Source organism: Protopterus annectens, chromosome 11.part0 (genome assembly GCF_019279795.1).
Source record: "Protopterus annectens isolate FY-2018-M chromosome 11.part0, PAN1.0, whole genome shotgun sequence".
Classification (NCBI taxonomy): domain Eukaryota; kingdom Metazoa; phylum Chordata; order Ceratodontiformes; family Protopteridae; genus Protopterus; species Protopterus annectens.
In genome coordinates, this window is record NC_056745.1 from 265663194 (window position 1) to 265683692 (window position 20499).

Sequence of the window (20499 nt, forward strand, 5' to 3'; positions counted from 1 at the left end):
ATAGCATAATAAACTGTGTTAACAAATGTAAGAGGTCTACCCTGTTTATTCCACAAAGTAATAATTTAATTCAAGTGTTTGAAAGGGGTGTGGAAAGAGAATTATAAGTTATACAAAATTCAAAACATTTAGTTTTTTAACTTAATCTACTGCCAATCATTAGCGGACCGGAGTTCTGCAGTGGCGACCCCTAACCAGGAAGACAAACAACAACAACTAGAAGTGGGAAAAGTGTCATTCGCAAATTAATTAGTAATGTATTAATTAGAACTGTATCAATGGTTTAAATGTATATGTTGTAAAAGAGGAAACGGTCAGACAGGAGGTTAACCTCAGTCCAGCAAACTTTAAAATACATCTGAAATTAAATCCATTTACGAGCTAGGGTATAAAGATGCTATTTCACAGGTTTCAATGCAGTCAGAGACACAAAGTCTGTACTAGGAAGCTTTCTGCATTGTCTTTGGGGTGAACTAATCACTACTCTGGAATCATGGAGGTATGAAATTGTTTGACTTCTAGCACCTGAACAGATCTGAGCAAAACCCCTTGTGTGTATTTTTACATGTAGGTGCTAAATCCTGCCAGCTTCTAGCAATGGTGGGGTGCATAGGAACCAGAAGTCAGATGACCAGAAGTGATGTCATTCGGCAAAAGTAATATTTTAGATATTATTTTGAGAAGTCTCTTAGTGAGACACACCATTCTGCATTCTACATTGGGCCGGACAACAAGGACCATTCACCAAATCATCTACCTTGTTCTATTAAGTAAGTAGGGAATAGTGATTCTCTTAGATTCAGTCAGAAATATAGTGAAGCTTAGTTTAGATATTGTTTTCTTTATTTGTCTCAGCCGGTCCTGCAATGTTGTTTTAAATTTTTCCCGTGATTTTGAACTCTGATGACACTGTAATTATATACTTAGTATTTTCTTGTTCATTTATTATTTACTATTAAATATATTTAAACCTTCCATTCTGGCTGATCTTTGTAGAGATATTTAAGTTTTGAGAGTACTTACATATTTATTTGGTTACACTGTCTGGGCCATTCCTAACACCCTTGCTCTTGGTCAAACTACCATTTGTATTAATATTAATACTACACAGTAAAACTGGACACCCTTTGTTAAGGGACATAAAGTAGCTGCGGAGGGGTTCTGGTGGCAGTGATAACTACCTCATAGTCTAGGCAGAAGCGGGCATAGCTAGTAAACCTGTGCCAGCCTTTCCCAGGTGCGCATGTGTGCGTGTGTTTATAAATCAAATCTCCAACAGTGTGTGTGTGTTGGGTACTTGAGAAGAGACACAAAGCACTGGTTGGACAGAGTGTTAGAGGACTTGGCTTGGAACCCTGGCTAAGGACTGAACTCTATAGCTGTGCCAGTGGGAAGTCTTACTGGGGATCTGGAGAAAGAGGGAGAAACCAACCCTGGACTGACTGTGTTCCCCATGTGTTCTTAAGGGAAACTGTGCTTGATGGTGCTTGAAGCAGAAAGCTGCATCTGGAGATACTGGGTGTGTACCGGTTATCCTCCCAGTGAGCGTCCCCCACTGATGCCAGTGGTGAGGACTGAGGCTCCTAGATTACCGGCCCAGAGGTGTAGAGTTGTCACAGAAACTACCAATATACATGCAACAGGGATTGAGACAGACAGACAAGGCACTATGTTATATTATACAGATAAAGACCACTTATTCTTAACAGCTCATGTGTTTATGTATAATTAAAACACTATGCCTCCTCCAAAGAGTCTGAAGGAACAAATGCCATCAAATGTATTTCAAATTTCAAGAAGCACTCACCGTGCATACAAACATAACTAAGCATATAAGTAACTCAATTAAGCTTGACAGGTTGGGTCTTCCACACACTCATGTTCTAGTACTTCGATCTTCCAGGAAGCCTATCTGCTTATAGGTGTTAAAAGAATACTGACAAGTCAAGAAACAGAGTCATGCTAACAGCAGACAGACGTTCAGTCAGGTGTTATAATATGAAGACCTCCCTCAAACTCCAGTACATTACAGAGAAATATATGTGACAGCTATGCATCCTGAAGTCGTATACTGTAGAGTGCTGTACCACTGGTTAGTGCAGGTTATCTGAAGATGGAATATCTCCTCAGAAATTTCTCCCAGACCTGGCCACATAGTTTCAAGCAATGCAGTTGGTAATCTCCTAAGCAGTACTATGTACACCATAAAGCAAACCACACATATGACAACTGCTTTATACTTACAAAATAAACAAAATTCAGTACCTGTTTCATGGCTTCCACCCGCTTATTTAGTGCCGTAGTCTGTTCAATAAGAGTTTCAGCTGCATTGTCATGTTCTCTTAGCCTCTCCACAAGTGCCTTTGCATCTGCCAGGACTTTCTCTACAGTACAGCTCATTTCTGGTTTAAAAATAAATGAATGGTCAGTTGACTTATTCATCATGATGGAAAGGATCTCATACCAACAAGCATAATTACAGCCCATATTACAATGGTTCAATACCTTGCACAATCCACTGCAAGTCCGTACAATACACACAAGTAAAGCAAAACTGCAGAAATACATTTCCTAGAACTGCAAATGTCACCCAAGACACAGACAGGCTAATGTGCAGTATGATGTGCAGTAAATAACCAGAAACTTGCAGCTGCACATCCAGTGTCATGCTGCACATGTGATTAGAACAGTGAACCAGTACAGCAAGACCTTTTAGAGGATGCTAGAAGACAACTATGAAAACTACAAAAATTTGCTATAATCAAACTCTCATGTGCACTCTGTCTGGTTGAGAAATAAAACAGGGAGTATTTGGAAGAAGATTACTGATAGAAGCAGGCACTGACTTTGTGGCAGGATTCAGCAATGAAATAAAACTGGAAAAACGCTAAAGCAACATTTTATGTTCCATGATGTAGGACAGGGCAAGAAACCATAAATATGAGGAAGGAAAAGTGCCATGACTGCAAACTGGGCGCCATAGTCGAAAACACATCTGACACAGATATCCTTCAGAAGGGCCTCACAGAAACGGATAACTGGTGCCAGAGCCATGGCCTAAAGTTAAATGCCAAGAAATGCATAGTCATACCCTTCGGGAAAAACAAGGTTACCCCTAGCTACCATATAGGTGGCAATCCACTGAGCACAGAAGTCGTCATCAGGGATCTGGGGACCCAGGTTGACAGTAGCCTTTCGTTTGACACTCATGTTGCTAAAGTAGTTAGGAAAACCTTCTACATTGCCCACCTGATCATGAAGGGATTCACATCTAGATCAAGGGAGGTCATCGTCCCCCTGTACTCATCACTCATTAGACCTATGATTGAGTACAATGCCCCATTCGAATGTATCTGACCCGACACCTGCAGCAGCTGGAAAGGCCCCAAAAGTTCCTCACCAAAAGGATAAAGGGTCTCAAAAATATGTCTTATGCTGCCCGACTGAAAGAACTCCAGCTCTATTCAGTCTCATACCGCTTGCTCAGAGGTGACCTGTGCCTGACATACAAGGCCATGTCAAACCCTGATTTGATGAATATGCTTCACCTCAAAAAATCTAGATCCCTCAGAACCACAAGGGCGGAGACTTAAACCTTGACACGGTTATTAATAGAACGTGCTGGAGGGACAGATTCATCACCCAGAGACTCCCTATGCTGTGGAACAAAATCCCGGTACATGTGAGGCAGAGCACCTCGCCGGCCTTGTTCAAGAGGAATCTTGACCAATGGATGGGGGATCGCAGATATACCCCAGGGATTACTTCAGTGTCACTGCTTGACAGAGGCACAGCAAAATAATAGGCATAGTTTTATTCAAACTAAAGGGGTGGCGAAAGCCAAATAACTATGGGCTAGGCTTATAAATGCCCTTGGGCAGATAGCCTAGTATGAACCTATGAACCTAATCAGGACTGGGGGACAAGGATGAGGACAGGGAAAGCTGGCAACAGGAGTAGTGACAAAAGATGCAGGATTTCTTGAACTCTATGCCAACTCGTATGTCAAAGTAAATCACATTCCAGAACACAATCTCACCTCAAAGTGTAGTGCCTTCTCTCTATTCCAAAACAATGAAACACTATTCATTACTGCTAATTACGGTGAATACTTCATCCTGCAATTAAAATAAAAATAAAAAAAACACAAAAGTAATGGAGTAACCTAACAAAAATAACAGCAGAGATTGTACAGAAAGGCAGAAGCTGGCTAGAAGCAGAGCAGGACACGGAAGAGGAATAGGAGTTTGGAACTGCACCAATAAGGCTAGAGACGGAAAGAGAATTGAAGTGAAGAGAAGAGGGTAGAAAAATACAGGGGAGTTGAAGAAAAGCATACAATTAAGGGAAGCAATTTAAGTAGAATAGAATTACAACAGAAACATTAGAAACATTTAAAGAATATTCAGATAAGGTAGATAGACATGTTCGGACTACATGGGAATTGATGGATGCTGTGAAGTACACACTTGCACCCCAAATTAATACATCTAGTGACGTCCTCTCACTAGATTTATTAATTTGGGGTGCAAGGAAGCAAGTGTGAACAGTATATTTCATGTGAATGGAGACACTACAGGTACTAAGAGGTAAAGAACAGGTCACACTCTGCTCCCATTAACTAAGACAAAAAGGCAAATGATGCATATACACAAATTTATGACTGAATACGTTATCAAACTAGCAGTCTAGCAGAAACGGAATGCAGAAGAGCAGCTGAGCTAACAGCCTTATGTGAGCAATCCAGCAATCTTAGATGTCTTATTAGTACCCTACTCAAGCTGAGCCAGCAAGGACAGGACAGAAGAATTTCAAATGACACTCAGGAAAAACAGGTAGGGATTGTGAAAGATTTGAAATGGATAATGAGCACTGGGAGCTGCACTTGGATGGGACATGCAGTAAGGGCTAGGCTTCTCCTAAGACACATGGGTAGCACATGCCTTATGTGCTAAGCTACACCAGGCAGGGAAACAAATTATAATTAACAAATCTGAAAGCACATGTGCTCATATTATAGACAGGAGGAAAACAAGCTTCACTGTACTTTAGTTGCATTCACCACTATGTAAAGGAGGGGAGAGCAGACAGAAGATGAGAAGGAGAAAAACTGGGCAGGGGTTCTGTCTAACCCAGGTAGCATGGAGAAAATGTCTTAAAGAACAGCTTTCAAAATGAAAGCGAAAACAGACTTGGAAAAATTCACACAAATGTGTGTGGCATCGAAGGCAAAGAATATGGTAGCTGTTGACAGCCACTCATGATGAAAGGAGAATAAAAGGGAAAGAGGACACAGACTGCAAAAGGAAAGAGGAGAGAGTAATAGAGAAAGTTGAGACTAAGGATCCTGGGATGCAGTTACTATGTGGCAAAGGGAAAGTACAGTTTGTGTACACTTACCATAAATGTAGATGTTGAGTGTATTCACTGTTGCAGTCATTACATTTGGGTTATCCGCTTGCAGTAGCCCTCAGTTGGCTTGATTACCAAAGTCTTGGATCCTACGTCAGTTGCTGTCTCTTCTTCCGTGACGTCAGGGGTACAAAACATGCAGAAGATGTCATTACATCAGTTTTTCTTGCCCCAGATGTCAGGTGCCCCCCTAATGGGAAGCAATTAAATCTATAAATATACAAAGTTATACCTCCAACAAAAAAGTAAATACACCAAAAAGCTTTTAAGCATTGAAAAGGAGAGAAGAGGTACAGCCAAAAGAAGTCACGGGGCTGGAGAGAGGGTAACCAGGACTGCAACAGTGAATACACTCAAACAGCTACATTTATGGCAAGTGTACACAACTGTACTATGTTCTATGTGTTTCACTGTTGCAGTCATTACATTTGGATAGATTCCCAAAGCTAAGAATGGGAGGAGGAATTTAGACAGCATTAGGACCAGCTATAAGCCCCTGCAAAACTACAGTGGCAAAGCCAACTCTGGATTTATTGAAAATTGGCAAATGGTAATGCTTGGTGAAAGTATGTATAGAATTCCAGGTAGCAGCTTCTAGGATGTCCCTGGTACGTAAACCTCTGAAAAAGGTTGTAGAGGTAGATGCAGCCCTAGTTGAGTGGGGTCTGATCCCCTGTGGGATAGGATTTCCATGGTGCTTATAGCAGAAATGAATGCAATGGCCTATCCATTTGGAGATGGTTTGCTTTGATATAGCCTTCCCCCCTCTGTCCCTGCAGCAAATGCCACCAGCAGTTGTTCAGGTTTCCTCTGAGGTTTAGTCCTGTCCAAGTAGAATCTAAGTTGTCTGCACACATCTAAGGAGTGCAGTACCCATTCCCCTTTGTTCTGTGAATTAGGAAAGGAGGTTGGCAAATGAATGGACTGATTAAAGGCCACACTGGGTACCACCTTTGGCATGAAAGAGGGACTGGTCCTGAGGGACACCCTGTCTGCATGAAAGATGATGAAAGGCTCCACTTCCACAAGGGCCTGTAATTCGGGTACCCTTTCTTGCTGAAGTGATGGCTAAAAGGAAAGCTGTTTTCCAAGAAAGGAATTTTAAATCTGCAGTAGCAGCTGGCTCGAAATGAGGAAGGGTGAGTTTCTTCCAATGCAAAGTTAAGGTCCCAGGCTTGAGTTGAAGCTCTCCTGGGTGGTCTTACATTTTGGCCCCTCTGAGGAACTGCTTGAGCAGTGGATGAGAGAAGAGGGGAGGTTCTGAGTTAAAATGAGCTGAAATGGCTGAGGCATGAATTTATATTGGAGGAAAAAGATAGGCCCTTGTGAAGCATCTCAGTTAAGTACTGCAAAATCCGAGGTAAATTGGGCACTGCTGTGCTCATCCCTTGAGACTGGTTCCAGGCAAAGAATCTTTTCCATTTTTCAGCATACAATTTTCTAGTACTAGGCCTCCTTACTTCTAAAATGACATCCATCACTTGTTTACTGAGGGATGGTAAAGGAGAGCCTATGTAATTAGCCAGGCTGCTAGGTTCAGTGTTTGAAGCTGAGGGTGCAGAATCTGTTCTCTTGCTGAGACAGCAGGGTAGGAGTCTGAGGCAGGTGCCATGGGGCCAACAGTGACACACTGCACAGGAGGGGGTACTAGTGTTGGCGAGGTCAGTCTGGTGCAATCAAAATCATCCTTGGTTTGTCTTGTTTGATCTTTAGTAGTACTTTGGAGAGCAGAGGTAGAGGAGGCAAGGTATAAACCGATAGTTTTTTTCCAGCTTAAGGACAGAGCATCCACTTTCCAAGCTTGTCTGTGGGGAGTCCTTGCACAAACTTTTTCCAATTGATAGCTCTGGGGGGAGGCAAACAGGTCTATATCTGGGCTCCCCCATTTGCTCGTCAACATGTTGAAAATCCTTGGTTTCAGTTTCCACTTGTGTGGGTCCATAAGGTTTCTGCTTAGTCCATATGCCAGTGCATTTAGTTTTTCTGGCAGGAACCGAGCTTGTAGATGCACTTGGTAGCTCAAGGCTCTGTTCCACAATGCCATGGCTAGTCTGCAGAGGGGGTAAGAAAGTGTACCCCTCTGCTTGTTTATGTACCACATAACAGTGGTGTTGTCCATCTTTACCATCAATTGTCCTGGAAGAATGTGGTCCTTGAAGGCTGTCCGGGCATTCTGTACAACTAACATTTCTTTATGATTGATGTGAAGATGCATTTGAATTGGGTTCCATTTGCCCTGAATGCACTTCCCTGCGAGGTGCGCCCCCATGCATAGTCTGATGCGTCTGTTGGTAGGGTTTGCGTGGCTGGTGGTAGTGTGAATGGTAGTCCCTTGTTCTGGTGGCAGGCCTCTGCCCACCAGAGGAACTCTAGGCGTAGGCAAGGAATGACTGGAATCATTCTAGATCCTGAGAATGTTGACACCATAGGCTTTTTAGATACCATTGTAGTTTCCTCATATGCAGTCTTGCATATGGAATTAGAAGAATGCAGGAGGCCATGAGCCCCAAGGCTTGTAGTATTTGTCTTGCAGATAGCAGGGTTTTTGTGGCCACTTGTTTGAAGTAGGTTGTCAAGTGAATTTGTTTCTCTGGTGCGAGGCAAGCCATCTGGGAAGTTGTATTCAAGCTTGCCCCCAGGAATATAATTTGTTGACAGGGTACCAGGTGTGATTTATTTTCGTTTGTGGTGTACCCCAGACAAGTTAGCACCTTTTGTACAAAAGCCAGATGATTCAAAAGTATGTCCTGGCTTTCTGCCTGAATTAGACAATCGTCTAGGTATGGATATATTTGAATATTTCTTTGCCTGCAGAATGCAATGACTGGAGCTAGGCACTTTGTGAACACCCTGGGCGCAGTAGATAAGCCAAAGGGCAGTGCAGAGAACTGATGGTGCGTGTAGCCTGCTTTGAAGCATAGGTATCTTCTGCAAGATTCCCTGACTGGGGTGTGCAAGTATGCTTCCTTTAAATCTAATGTTGCCAACCAGGCATCTTTGCTTAGCATAGGAAGCAACTGAAGTCTCAGCATCTTGATTTTTGGAATCACCAAAAAGGTGTTTAGAGTAGACAGGTCCAGGATAGGATGCCATGAATTGCCTTTTCTGGGTACCAGGAAAAATCTCGAGTAGAAACCTTGTCCCTTTTCCTCTTCTGGTACCAACTGAATAGCCTCTATGCTTAAGAGAGAGAGAGTACTTGCTTTTGGGCCTCTGCCCACTGATTTGGAGGTAGATCTGGCCAACCGCTTGGAGTTGGTAAAGTGTGGAAGTGAAATCTGTATCCTTGGGATACTATAGTTAAAACCCATTTGTCCTGGGTAAGGAGTCCCCAAGTTCTTTACATGAAGTGCAATCTTTTCCCCCAAAGGGGCAGTCAGTTGAGAAGTGCTTGGAAGTTTTATAAAGAAGTCATTGAGACAGGTTTACCATGGGGGGGGGGTGTTTATTACACCCAGGTTTGGAAGTGGAGGCCCTACACTGTTTAGTCCTGTGCGTCCCCTGGGACTGAAGCCTGGGTGCTCTGCTGGATCTGGGTTTGGACTGAGAAGGTCTGGAAGAGGCAGGAAAGGATCAATTCTTAGAAGGCCAATGCCTACTAAATCTTGGAGGTTGTACTTGTAAGAAATCTTAACAGTTTGCATAGATTTAGCTCTTTCCTCCATCTCTTCAAGAACAACTTCTGCCTTGTTGCCAAACAGGTGGTCCTGATTTAAGGGAGCATCCAGTAATTTCGCTTTAACATGATCTGGCAAGGATTGCTCCTTAAGCCAAACATGCCTTCTAAATACAGACCCAGTTACTGCAGCCCTGCAAGATGCCTCTAGTGAATCAAAACCACACTGCAATGTATGCTTACCAACTTGTTTAGTAGAATGCATTAAATCCTGTAAATCCTTATTTTCAGCACAATCAGGAATCAACATCATTTTTTGTTTAAGCAATCCAGTAATATGCTGCTGATACTTTAACGTATGAAACTGGCAATTCAAGGCCTTAATGACCAAAGTTGCAGAAGTGTATACCTTCTTACCCAATCTATCCAGAGCCCTGGCGTCTTTATCAAAGGGGGTAGGATTTTTGGCAGTAGTAGCTTTAATGCCCTTGGGTCCCTGTGAAACGGTTTCAGGATCCGCAGTAGGATTTTTGAAAAGGAACTTGAGAGAGTCAGGAACCCTGTAATATCCATCAGGTTCTCTGGAAGCAGGAGGTAGAGTGTCTGGGGCAATGCTAGATTCTGAAAAGGCATTAACAATGTCCAGTACAGGAGGTATAGCTAAAGGCCTGTGCTGAGGCAGGAGTAAGAAATCCCTAAGCCTCCTCTTAGAATCAGAGAAATCCTGATTTTCCCAATGAAAATACTCCTTGAGAGTATGCAAGGTTTCACCAAAAGAGATCCTCTGGGGGTGGGGGTGGGGGGCAGAGGGAATAGAGTCCTCAGCATCAGAATCCTCATACGTAGAGAAGGGTAAATCCTGGTCAGAGGAAACAGAAATTTCAGAATCCTGATCAGAAGTATCATAAGCAAACCCCGTCCTAGGTGGTCTTCAGCTATTATTATTTGTTTTTTAGGCACAGAGGCCTGACCTTGCGGTCTGGGCATCAGTTTTCTAGTCATGGTTCGCGTTTTAGGCCTTGAAGAAGAAGATGGCGCCAGTTTAATATGCAAGTCAGTATGCCTGAATACACCCTCAGAAGCCGGTGCCTACACAGCGGTTCCAGACCCATCCAAGGTAGAGACATCCGAAGCTTCCACAGTTGAAGCATCTCGCGGCATACCGGACTCCGAATGGGTCTCAGTAGAGGCCTGCGAATCTGAAGTAGTGGGTATAAGGGGCTGCGAAAGCGCCTCACTGAGTACCGGCGAACTGGACGGCCTGTCTCTGTCTTTATCTTTGAGTTTCAGAATGTTGGTAAGCGGATGGTTTACTGAAGACCTATCACGATAATTGAACCAAGCACCAAAATATTTAGAAGTGCAAATATACCGACGACAGATAGTCCGTGGTTTAAATAAGGCACAAAACTGACAGCGAGGTACGTCGTGGTCAGGGCCTAGGCAAGGAATACAGTACGAATGAAAATCTTTGTGAGGTATTTGCTTTCCACAAGAAATGCAATTATTTAATTTTACTGACATCGGATTAGAGCAAGAAAAAAAGTTTCCCCAATGGGGTACTTAGCTTTTAGTTGAAGTTCTGAAACTCGAAAATGAAAATTTCAGGATTCGGCCGACCGGCACTTGCGAACTGCTTCTGCTTCAGGCACCGCACAGCAAGAAAGACTGATGTAATGACGTCGGCTGCATATTTTATAACCCTGATGACCTGACGTCATGGAAGAAGAGACAGCAACCGACGTAGGACCCAAGACTTTGTTAATCAGGCCGACTGAGGGCTACTGCAAGCAGACAGACCAAATGTAATGACTGCAACAGTGAAAAACGAAGATAGTCAGCTAATGACTTGGAAGGATAAACAGACTAAAGAGAACACCTGAAACAGAGAAAAAATTGGCTGCTTCCACAGCAGATGAGCCATGAAGACACGAATATAGAAACAGGAATATTAAATAATGTCTCAACTACTTCCTAATTAAAAACAGTAGATGTTCCCAGCTACCAAAATGAAAAGTGTGAATACCATGGATGTGGCTCTAACTAGCAATACAAAAGTTGAGTCATACAGTGTTACTCAATTTACACGGCATTAATCTCAATAAAACAGACACAAAAACAACTCAGTACAGTATAAAAAAATAAATAAAAATCAAAAATTACCAGACAGAAGAATGTTTATTTACTCAATGGTACCAAAGGAGCTTTTAAATAAAACAGGAGCATTTCAGGTGGGCTCTATTGCTTGAGCTTCCACTAATCATCAGGGACTTCACCTGTCAAGGCTGAGGACAACAAATAAGTGCAGTTTATTCAAGAGCCCTAGCAGTCCAGTGAAGGTAATGCCTGGGAATATAGAGTAGCCCCTTGTAGAGATTCCAAGATGGCTGCCGACTAGATCAGTCCCTAGTCACTGAGCTCCTCACAGTTATGTAATATCCGGCATTTTTTTTATAACTTTGGAGTGATATTTTCCTCAGTTTTTTTATAAAAAGAGCCTCTAAGATTTTTTCTACGTATCTGGATTATTTGTTTGTATTGGAAATCTCAACTTTGGAATTTTTTACCTCAGAACAGTTTTTGTGGTTTCAACTGTCTTGGGCACATGCTGCTTAAGGACTCCTCCCAGAATCTGCTATCCTGACTTCACACCTCTACTCTGGGCATGGCTGCTAAATCTGACTCCATGGAGACACAGGCAACAAAGGCCAAATTCTCTTCAATGCTTTCACCTGAGAAAGACACCAGTTCAAAAAGACTAAAAACCACTAAACAATCTTCTGAAACTTCTAAAGTAAGTAATAAAGACACAAATGACTCAAACTTTCATTTAGATGAACTAAAAATAGCATTACAACCTATTCAAAAGTGCTATACAAAGTTTCTCTGAACAATTTACTGATTTTGGTAGAACTTTAAAGCAAATAAGTGAAAGAATGGATATTATTGAATGTAAAAATACAGCTTTAGAAATAAGAACAGACTCAATGGAAAGAGATATAAAAGCTAAAGATAAGATTATTACAGAAATTCAAGCTAAACTACTGGACTTAGAAGCTAGAAGCCGTAGAAATAACATTATTATTAGAGGTTTACCAGAATCCTATGAGAACCAAAGCATATTATCAGTATCTAAACAGATTTTTGAGGCATTATTAAACTGCGAGTCAACATCAAAAACTGTAATTATAGAGAGGGCACATAGAGCATTGCGTGCCAGTCAGGATTCTACCTCCCCTCGGATCATATATACTAAATTACTAAATTTTCAAGACACTTATCAGATCTTAGAGGCAGCTAAAAGCAAAAAAACAGTTTGTCTGGAAAAATCATAAACTGTCATTTTCACAGGATCTTCCTCTACAAATAAAAATGAAAAGACAAAAGCTCTCACCTTATTGTGCAGATCTTATAAAAAGAGGAATAAGGTTCCGTATGAGTTATCCGAATACCCTGTCTTTTACTTATAATGACAGAAGATTTATGCTTACAGATCCTAAAGAAGCAAAAGAAATATTCCTAAAAATATTCAAGAAGCTTCCTGAATCTGTGTCTTAATACTGCATTCTTTATTTACAAGTAAATGTGATGTTATGTTTCAACTATTATGTTTTTCTTTCAAAAATTGAAGCTTGAATGCTTATTAGAGTGTTGTTTGCTTTATATATTTAGATGGTTTAGTTATTTTCATTTTGTACTTGAGTTGCTTTTACTGTCATTTAAAGCCAGCACTGGTATAGTATTTTAGCATTTGCATAACCTTTGGATGCTAAGAATATGCGGCGATGAAACAGCATGAAGGACAGTACACAGTCATAATGTTTTTGCCTAAAATAATCCATTGACTTTTTGGAGGGAATTTTTCCACGTCTCGAGACTGTTATAGAGAGTCAGTTTTTTTCATTTTTGTATTAACTGAATCTCCGATCTATCCACGCACCTTCTGTTGATCTTCGGAGCCTTGCAGTGACGTCATCACAAGAGAAAGAAATCCGAACACTACAGTCATCTAATTATTTTAAATTTAGCGCTTTACAAGCTACGCTACTTGCTGGCGTTGTGTTCTATTCCTTAATGGTATGTCTGCTTGTCATCACATTTATCTTTTACATTTATAATGCTGATTATAGGTAAATAGTGTTGCTGGGCGTCTTCCATTCACTGCACATCTTTAAAAGGCTCCGTAGACATCGTCGTTAAGGCGGAACTATCCATATTTCGAACAAAGGAATGGCTCACTCTAACATGAAGAACGTAAATGGTGATTTCTTTACTCAGTGTACAGTAAAAAAGGTAAATAACATTCAGGTGATCTTCAGGGGTTATATTTTCTTAACATGGAGATTATTTGTCTGAAGTTGAACGCAATTGAAAGTCATGACTCAATTATATGTGTACTTTTCAGTTTAAAACTTTATATTTATATTCATACCATAACGCGATGTCTATTTAATGCTCATTTGGGTATGTCTGAATGTGCCATGTTACTGTTTCATTCTACTTTATTGTTAAATTCTAGTATCTCAGATTTAGTTGTTTTTTTTAATGTAAATGTTCCGCTTCTGGAATTAACGCTCATCAGCAATGGCATGCGGATCTATTGTTATTTCTATAATGTGCACTTTGCTACACTGGCATTTAGTTAGATTATCTGATTAACCCGATTTACTGTCAGTGTTGTCAAGTCTGAGGTTGTATGCTAAGAATTTGAAATGCTTATCTGAGTTACTGTTTGACGTGTGAATTTCCTGCAAATTATATATTGCATTTTAGTAATTCGGATGTTTAATGTTTTAATAGGGAAAGGTGGTGCTAGTTGCTTCTAGGATCCTTTCTATTACATGTATTTTAGATTATATTCTCTGGATGACATAGCTAATTGCAGTTTTTTACCTTAAATATCAGCTGAGTTTCTAATGAATGTCCTTTGAATGGCAGGACAGTTGTGGCAATTGTTATAACAGATGTACTGTTTGCATATACTGTATTTTATAGTCTTAGGTAATTGGAGTAGTCCAATGCAGATAGGTCACATTGGACATTTGATCTGATGTCATATTGTGATGGTATAGAGACTTGTTGTTCCTTTCTATTGAAAGATAAGTGCCTTGTTGGTTATGTTTATGCTGGTGTTCCTGCAGAGAAAGTCCAGGCTTGTTTTTATTGGCTTTATGCCATAGTAATCGTTTGATTACAGTGATGCTGTATCGTTAATAGTACTTAGGTTAAGTGATACATATACAGTTAGTTTTTTTAGTAATAGGCACATATTTATAATGGCTTATTGTGTCCACTGATGTTATCATCTATTATAAGAAAGTAATGTAGTGGAGGTAAATCTTGTTATTAGGTTTTTTTATATTGTTATAAATTTATTTAGGCCTATAAAACGATATAAGATGTTGTTTTGGAGACAGGTTTTCTTTTTCTTGTAGAATAATAGTCATTAGTTATATATTAATTTACTATAATTCTAAACATGTAAGTGACAGGTATTGTGATGTTATTTTAAACTTTTTAGTATTCATTATTATAACATGTTAATCTTGTATTTGTTCTAAGCATTTCTTAATGGAGTGCAGATTATCTTTAATTTATGGTTTCATGGTTAATTTGTATTAATGATAATCTTTTTATGTTTATTTTCAGATAATGTAGTTCTATATTGGATTGTTTATAAATATTTTAGGTATTCAATCTAGATACGTGTTGGTAACACAAACATATAATTTAATATTTAGCGTAATTCATATGTCAAACTGCAAAATAGTTGCTTATATAAGCTAAAAGTTACATATGATTTACATGAGGAAAAACAGTTAAATTTATATATATCTGCATTTTAGGAGCTTGTGGTTACAATTTGAATAGGGATTGAGTATGTTGGACATCTTGAGTTTTGGCAATTGTGTAAATATGTTTAGTTGTATTGATTGGTTTTTAGTCCTTTTTAGGGCTCTAAGTAAAATTTATTATGCTAATTTGAAGTTTTTGGTAACCAAATGTTCTAATTTAAGTCTCTCTCTTATTGATCTGGCACTAGGGGTAGGAAGAAGGAAGTCTGGAAATTTAAAATTAGTATTTTTAAGTGGCTATCTTTATTGAAGAGCTATTATTTAAACAAGACCAGAATAGTTGTTTTGTCTTTTGATATTATTTCATGTATGGTAAGGATAATACACCATATTTTCAATAAATCAATAACAATTATTTATTACACTTATGACAAATGTAATAACTGAGTCGTGGAATGTAAGAGGAATCCAAAACAAAGCCAAAAAATCTTTATTATTTCATTTGATATTTAAATCACAAGCCAATATATGCTTTATTCAAGAGACACATATTCCTCGGGATGATTGGGACAAGGGAAAAAAATTAAAAAATGGATCAAGAAGATAGTAGCTTCTGGGGATACTACTAAATCTGGGGGAGTGGCTATAATTATTAAACAAAAATTCATAGGGAATATAACTGATGAGAAATATGACAATGAGGGTAGATGGTGCTTTTTTATCGCTACTATTTATAATCTTGATAAACCACTTCTAGTTTTAAATTTATATGGTCCTTGTAGTCAACAACATTTCTTTATCTTAAAAATATTTAATATACTTTCTTCTTATAGGGACCATTATATTATAGTAGGTAGGGATTGGAATGCCGTAATAAACCCAGAAATTGATCGCACTAGTTGTTCCACTTCTTATAAACATCGGGCTTCTTTGGCTCTCGAAGATCTAATTTTGGAATATAATTTAATTGATCCATTACATATTATAAAAATTTCAAATAAGAAAGAAATGTATACATACTACTCAAAATGTTATCGTTCTTGGTCTAGATTGGATTTTTTTCTGGTTTCTAATTCTCTTTCAAAATATATAGTGGATTTTAATATTGAACCCAGATTTTTTTCGGATCACTCGAGAATTTTACTAAAAATAAACATTTCTCATAATGATGTAAATAATATTAACAAAAACAATTGGACACTGAATAACAGCTTACTCTCAAATAAAGATGTTTATAAATGGTGTACAGAAACAATTCAGGAAATGGAAAATGATCTAGACTCAACAGATATTCCTTACGATATTCAATGGGCTGCTTGTAAGGCGAGATTAAGAGGAATGTTTATCAGTAAATCCGCATACCTTAAAAAACAATATAATAAGAAAGAAGTTGTTTTTAAAGACTAAAATCCAATCTCTCGAAAACCAATTTAGATGGAATCAAGATCATATTCTTGAAAAGCAAATTATAGACTGTCAAAAAGAACTAATTTTACTGCATCAAAACAACCTCTCAATAGTAGATCAAAGATTACTAGCTACATATTCAGAATGGGCTCAAGTTCCTTCTAAAACCTTAGCTAGAATAATTAAAAATAATTTCGATAGGCCTAAAATTTCATCTTTACTGCATAAAAATAAATTATATAACACAGATAAGGAAATTATACATCTTTTTACACTATTATATACAGAGTTATACTCTGATTCATCCAATTCGTCGGTAAATAAGCACATAAATAGTTTTCTAAGCTCTTTAAGTTTCCCTAAGTTAAATGAAAATCAACAAAGAGTGCTTTCTGCTCCTCTTACTTTTCAAGAAGTTTCAGATTCAATTGATGGACTTAAATCGGGTAAATCTCCCGGTCCAGATGGGTTTACACCGGAATTCTTCAAATCCTTTAAGTCTGTAATTGTTCCCTTTCTCTTTAAAGTGTACAACTACATAAAAATTAATGACATATCCGATCTTTATTGGAATACATCTAAAACTATACTAATTTTGAAAAATAATAAAGAGAAAACAATCCCCTCTAATTACAGGCCCATTTCTTTAATAAATTTGGACATAAAAGATTTTATCATCTATTATGGCCAACAGATTAAAACAGGTTCTACCTTCAATTATTTCTCTAGATCAATCAGGATTTATGTCCCACAGACATGCATGGGATAACACCCTGTCTTTGGATTTTATTATCCACCTCATAAAAAATGATTCTAACCCTATGTATGCATCGATTCTTGATGCATCAAATGCTTTTGATAGAGTATGTTGGGAATTTCTTTTTCAGACTATGTCATGCTTTAACTTCCCCATATCCTTTACAAATTTATTAAAAACTTTATATAAAGATATGTATACCAGACTGTATATTAATGGCTATACTTCTTCCCCTATAAAGATTACCAGAGGTACGAGGCAAGGTTGCCCTTTGTCTCCTTTTCTTTTTAATATATATTTAGAACCACTGTTGTTATTTATTACTCAAAACACGTTTCATAAGATCCCTAGGATTCTTAATACAAATTTCTTTTTTTCTGCATTTGCCGATGACCTTGTATTATATTTCCAAACTCCAATATCTGACCTTAGTAAAATAACAAACTCTACTGAACGTTTCTCCCTTGCTTCAAATTATCTTATAAATCTTTCAAAAACTCATATTTTTCCTTTAAATCATATGGTTCATAAAACATACTTGTTCTCGGATTCACAAATTCAGTTTACTTTTGGGGTGAAGTATTTGGGAATTAACATGGAACGCAATAATCACTCTTCCTTTCAAAACAACATGAGTAGAGTTTGGACATCAATAATGTCTGACATGATTAGATGGGAGCATTTAAATTTATCACTTTTATCAAAAGCCGCAATAATAAAAATGAATATTCTTCCAAAATTTTTATATCAATTCAACTCTTCTGATCAGATAATTCCAAAGTCCTTTTTTGAGAAAGTTAATAAAGAGTTAGCTAAATTTTTGTGGTTCCCTAAATCTGTTAGGATCTCTTATTCTAGATTGACAACTACTAAAGATAAAGGTGGTTTGGGATTACCAAATTTTTACCTTTACTATTTAATTGTTTCAGCAAATAAACTACTAACCATATCTAACTTTAATAGTAATAAAGGTAGTCAGTACCCATTATGGGTCAAGATTTGGTATCATTACATTCTATCTAAAAACATAAATCCAGAGGTCATCCCTTTTATTTATTTGAATATAAAAGCACCAGTAAAATTTCTATCTTTCTTAAACAAAAGATTAAAGCTTTACAGGATTTAATAAAATTCTGTAATCTTGATAAGTTCTTTCATCTCCTCCAACCACTTCATCTAAATCCTAACATAACATTAGATAGCATACCATTTAACCTAACAAATTATCCTCTTATAAAAAATCTGAAAGTCTGGGATATCTTGAAATATAAAGACTTGTCCCTAGCAGACTTACGTAAGATTTTGAAAGTTAGTTGGAAATACTCTACAATCTTACGTCAATTAAGAGAGGTCATTATGGTTAAGTTTGACCTTATAAAACCCACAGAACTTGATTTAAATACGATAATTACAACATTATCGCCATCAGTGAAAATGTTATCAAAGTCTTACAAACTGATAAAAAATTTAATACTAGATCAGAACTGTCTTTTTTCAAACACCTGGTTGAATCATAATTCTCAAATAACTGAAAATCAAAAACTTTTGGCAATCAGATATACTCGGGGAATTTTCTCCATTCAAGAAATTACTGTACACGCAATTAATGATTAACAACAACGCTTATCATACTCCATATAAATTAAACAAATTTAATGCTAGTAATTCTCCATCGTGCACATGTTGTTCCTTTCCCCAAGCTGACCTCTTACATATTCTGTGGTATTGTCATTTTTCTCATAAGCTTTGGACTTCATTGAAAGTAAGATTGCAGAGAATGGAGTATCATACATCTACGCTGTCCTGGGAAATTGCTATACTTCATATACCAATATTTTATCTCTCCAAATTGGACACTCATGTACTTATTTTTATTTGTTCTCTTATAAAACTTTACATTACTCAAAATTGGCTTGATCGCACTAAATTAAATTGGGATACTTTCCAAAAAATGGCTTACTTATATATTGATGCTCAAAAAAATTTGATTAAGAGTCCAAAAAAAATGGCTTTAAGTTCTGGAGAAGGTTTTAAGCATTATTAATAATTAATAGCTTCTAAGGTTATTTCTGGTCTTGGTGATTAGCATATTTTTTTTATATTCATATTTTATTTTATATTAATATGCATAATTTCTTTAATTTATCATTTGTTTTATGGTTACCTATTGTACATATTGTATATATTGTGATATGTTATTTATTTTCTTTTTCTTTTCCTAATTCCAATAAGAGTTGCAATCTGTTTTAGCGAATTGTTATTCTTTGTACAACTCCTAAATGTAATGTTTATAAATCAATAAAAAGTTATTTGAGAAAAAAAGAGTAGCCCCTTGTATGCTGAGCAGAGGGAGTAACCTAAACGAGCACTTAGGGTAAGCTGGTCTCCTACTATATAAAGCCAGTATCAGGGATGTTATCCAGTCTAGAAAATGGAGAATTGTACAAAAAAGTACAGTTATCTAAATAAACTTAATATAACAGCAATGTTTTAATAGCTCACCGTTGCAGTAGCTAAAGCTATTTGGGCCCTACACCCTGCCACTGGTCAATTTTCAGAACTTTATGGCACCTTTCACATACGCTGTCAGGAGCTCGTGGTAAGATGTAGGTGGAACAAAACCTTTTTGATCTAGGGCTAGTGTGGAACTTACATCGGTGGGGGGGGGCATCCATGATGGGGAGGGATTTGCTATGGCCTACCCTTTTATTCCTTTCTCCCTCCCCTACACCCATCCTGAAATTGTCAGAGGTCTACTCCTCTTTTCATGGACACTACCTCCACTCACAGTGCACGGAGATGAATGTTCCTCTCCCCAGGATAGGTTCTCTCATCCCTGCCTGCCAAAGCCTTATATGCCCGAGCCACTAATTGAACCCAGGCCATCTAAGCCACTGTTATGGCTTTATCCCTCTACAGCCAAACACTAGTTCTACTGAAGCAGAACTCTTGGCCTTAAAAGTGATGGGCTACAGACACTAAGTGCGGAATGCAGCAACACAGAAAGCACTAATGATGATAGTAACACCAGCATGGTAGGAATAAGCCTTGTTGGTGTTGGAGCCTGCAGGGAAAGAGAGAACCTTCAGGAAACTGACACCAGAACCTTAGCCAATAAAGATCTAGATGCCGATGATGGAAGGTGACATTACCTCTGCCTGGGTCAGAATGGAGGGGTGGGAGGAAACCCAAATCTAGCTGCACTTGACATTGTTTGCATGAATCTAAGGCCATGCTGCAAGAGATACCAGTCTGTGGGAAGAAACTGAATGCAGACACCTGGCAGAAGGACCCCCACACAGAGAAAGCCTTAGAAAGGGAGGACAGACCATTCCTTCTAACAGACTCTGAGTACTTTTGTCATTTTTTTTTTCAAATCTCAAAGCTGAATTTAAGGTACAAAGAAACCTGACATGCCACACCTAGTGACTGACTGTCTTGTGGAGGTATCTTATGTCCACACGACTCATATTTAAAAAAACTTGAAGCCTTATCCAGGATTCAAAACCGGT

General features: G+C 38.3%; 1 protein-coding gene across 6 annotated transcripts in view; it reads right to left on the reverse strand.

The window, feature by feature from the left end:
• Window positions 1-20499, reverse strand: part of FGFR1OP2 (FGFR1 oncogene partner 2) — a 196595-nt gene that overhangs the window by 86400 nt on the left and 89696 nt on the right. For all 6 annotated transcript variants that reach the window (XM_044087734.1, XM_044087732.1, XM_044087730.1 and 3 more), the window contains one exon: window positions 2266-2402. In XM_044087734.1, the coding sequence (XP_043943669.1) occupies window positions 2266-2400 (135 nt within the window). In that variant the 5' untranslated portion in view covers window positions 2401-2402. The remainder of the gene's footprint in view (window positions 1-2265; window positions 2403-20499) is intronic.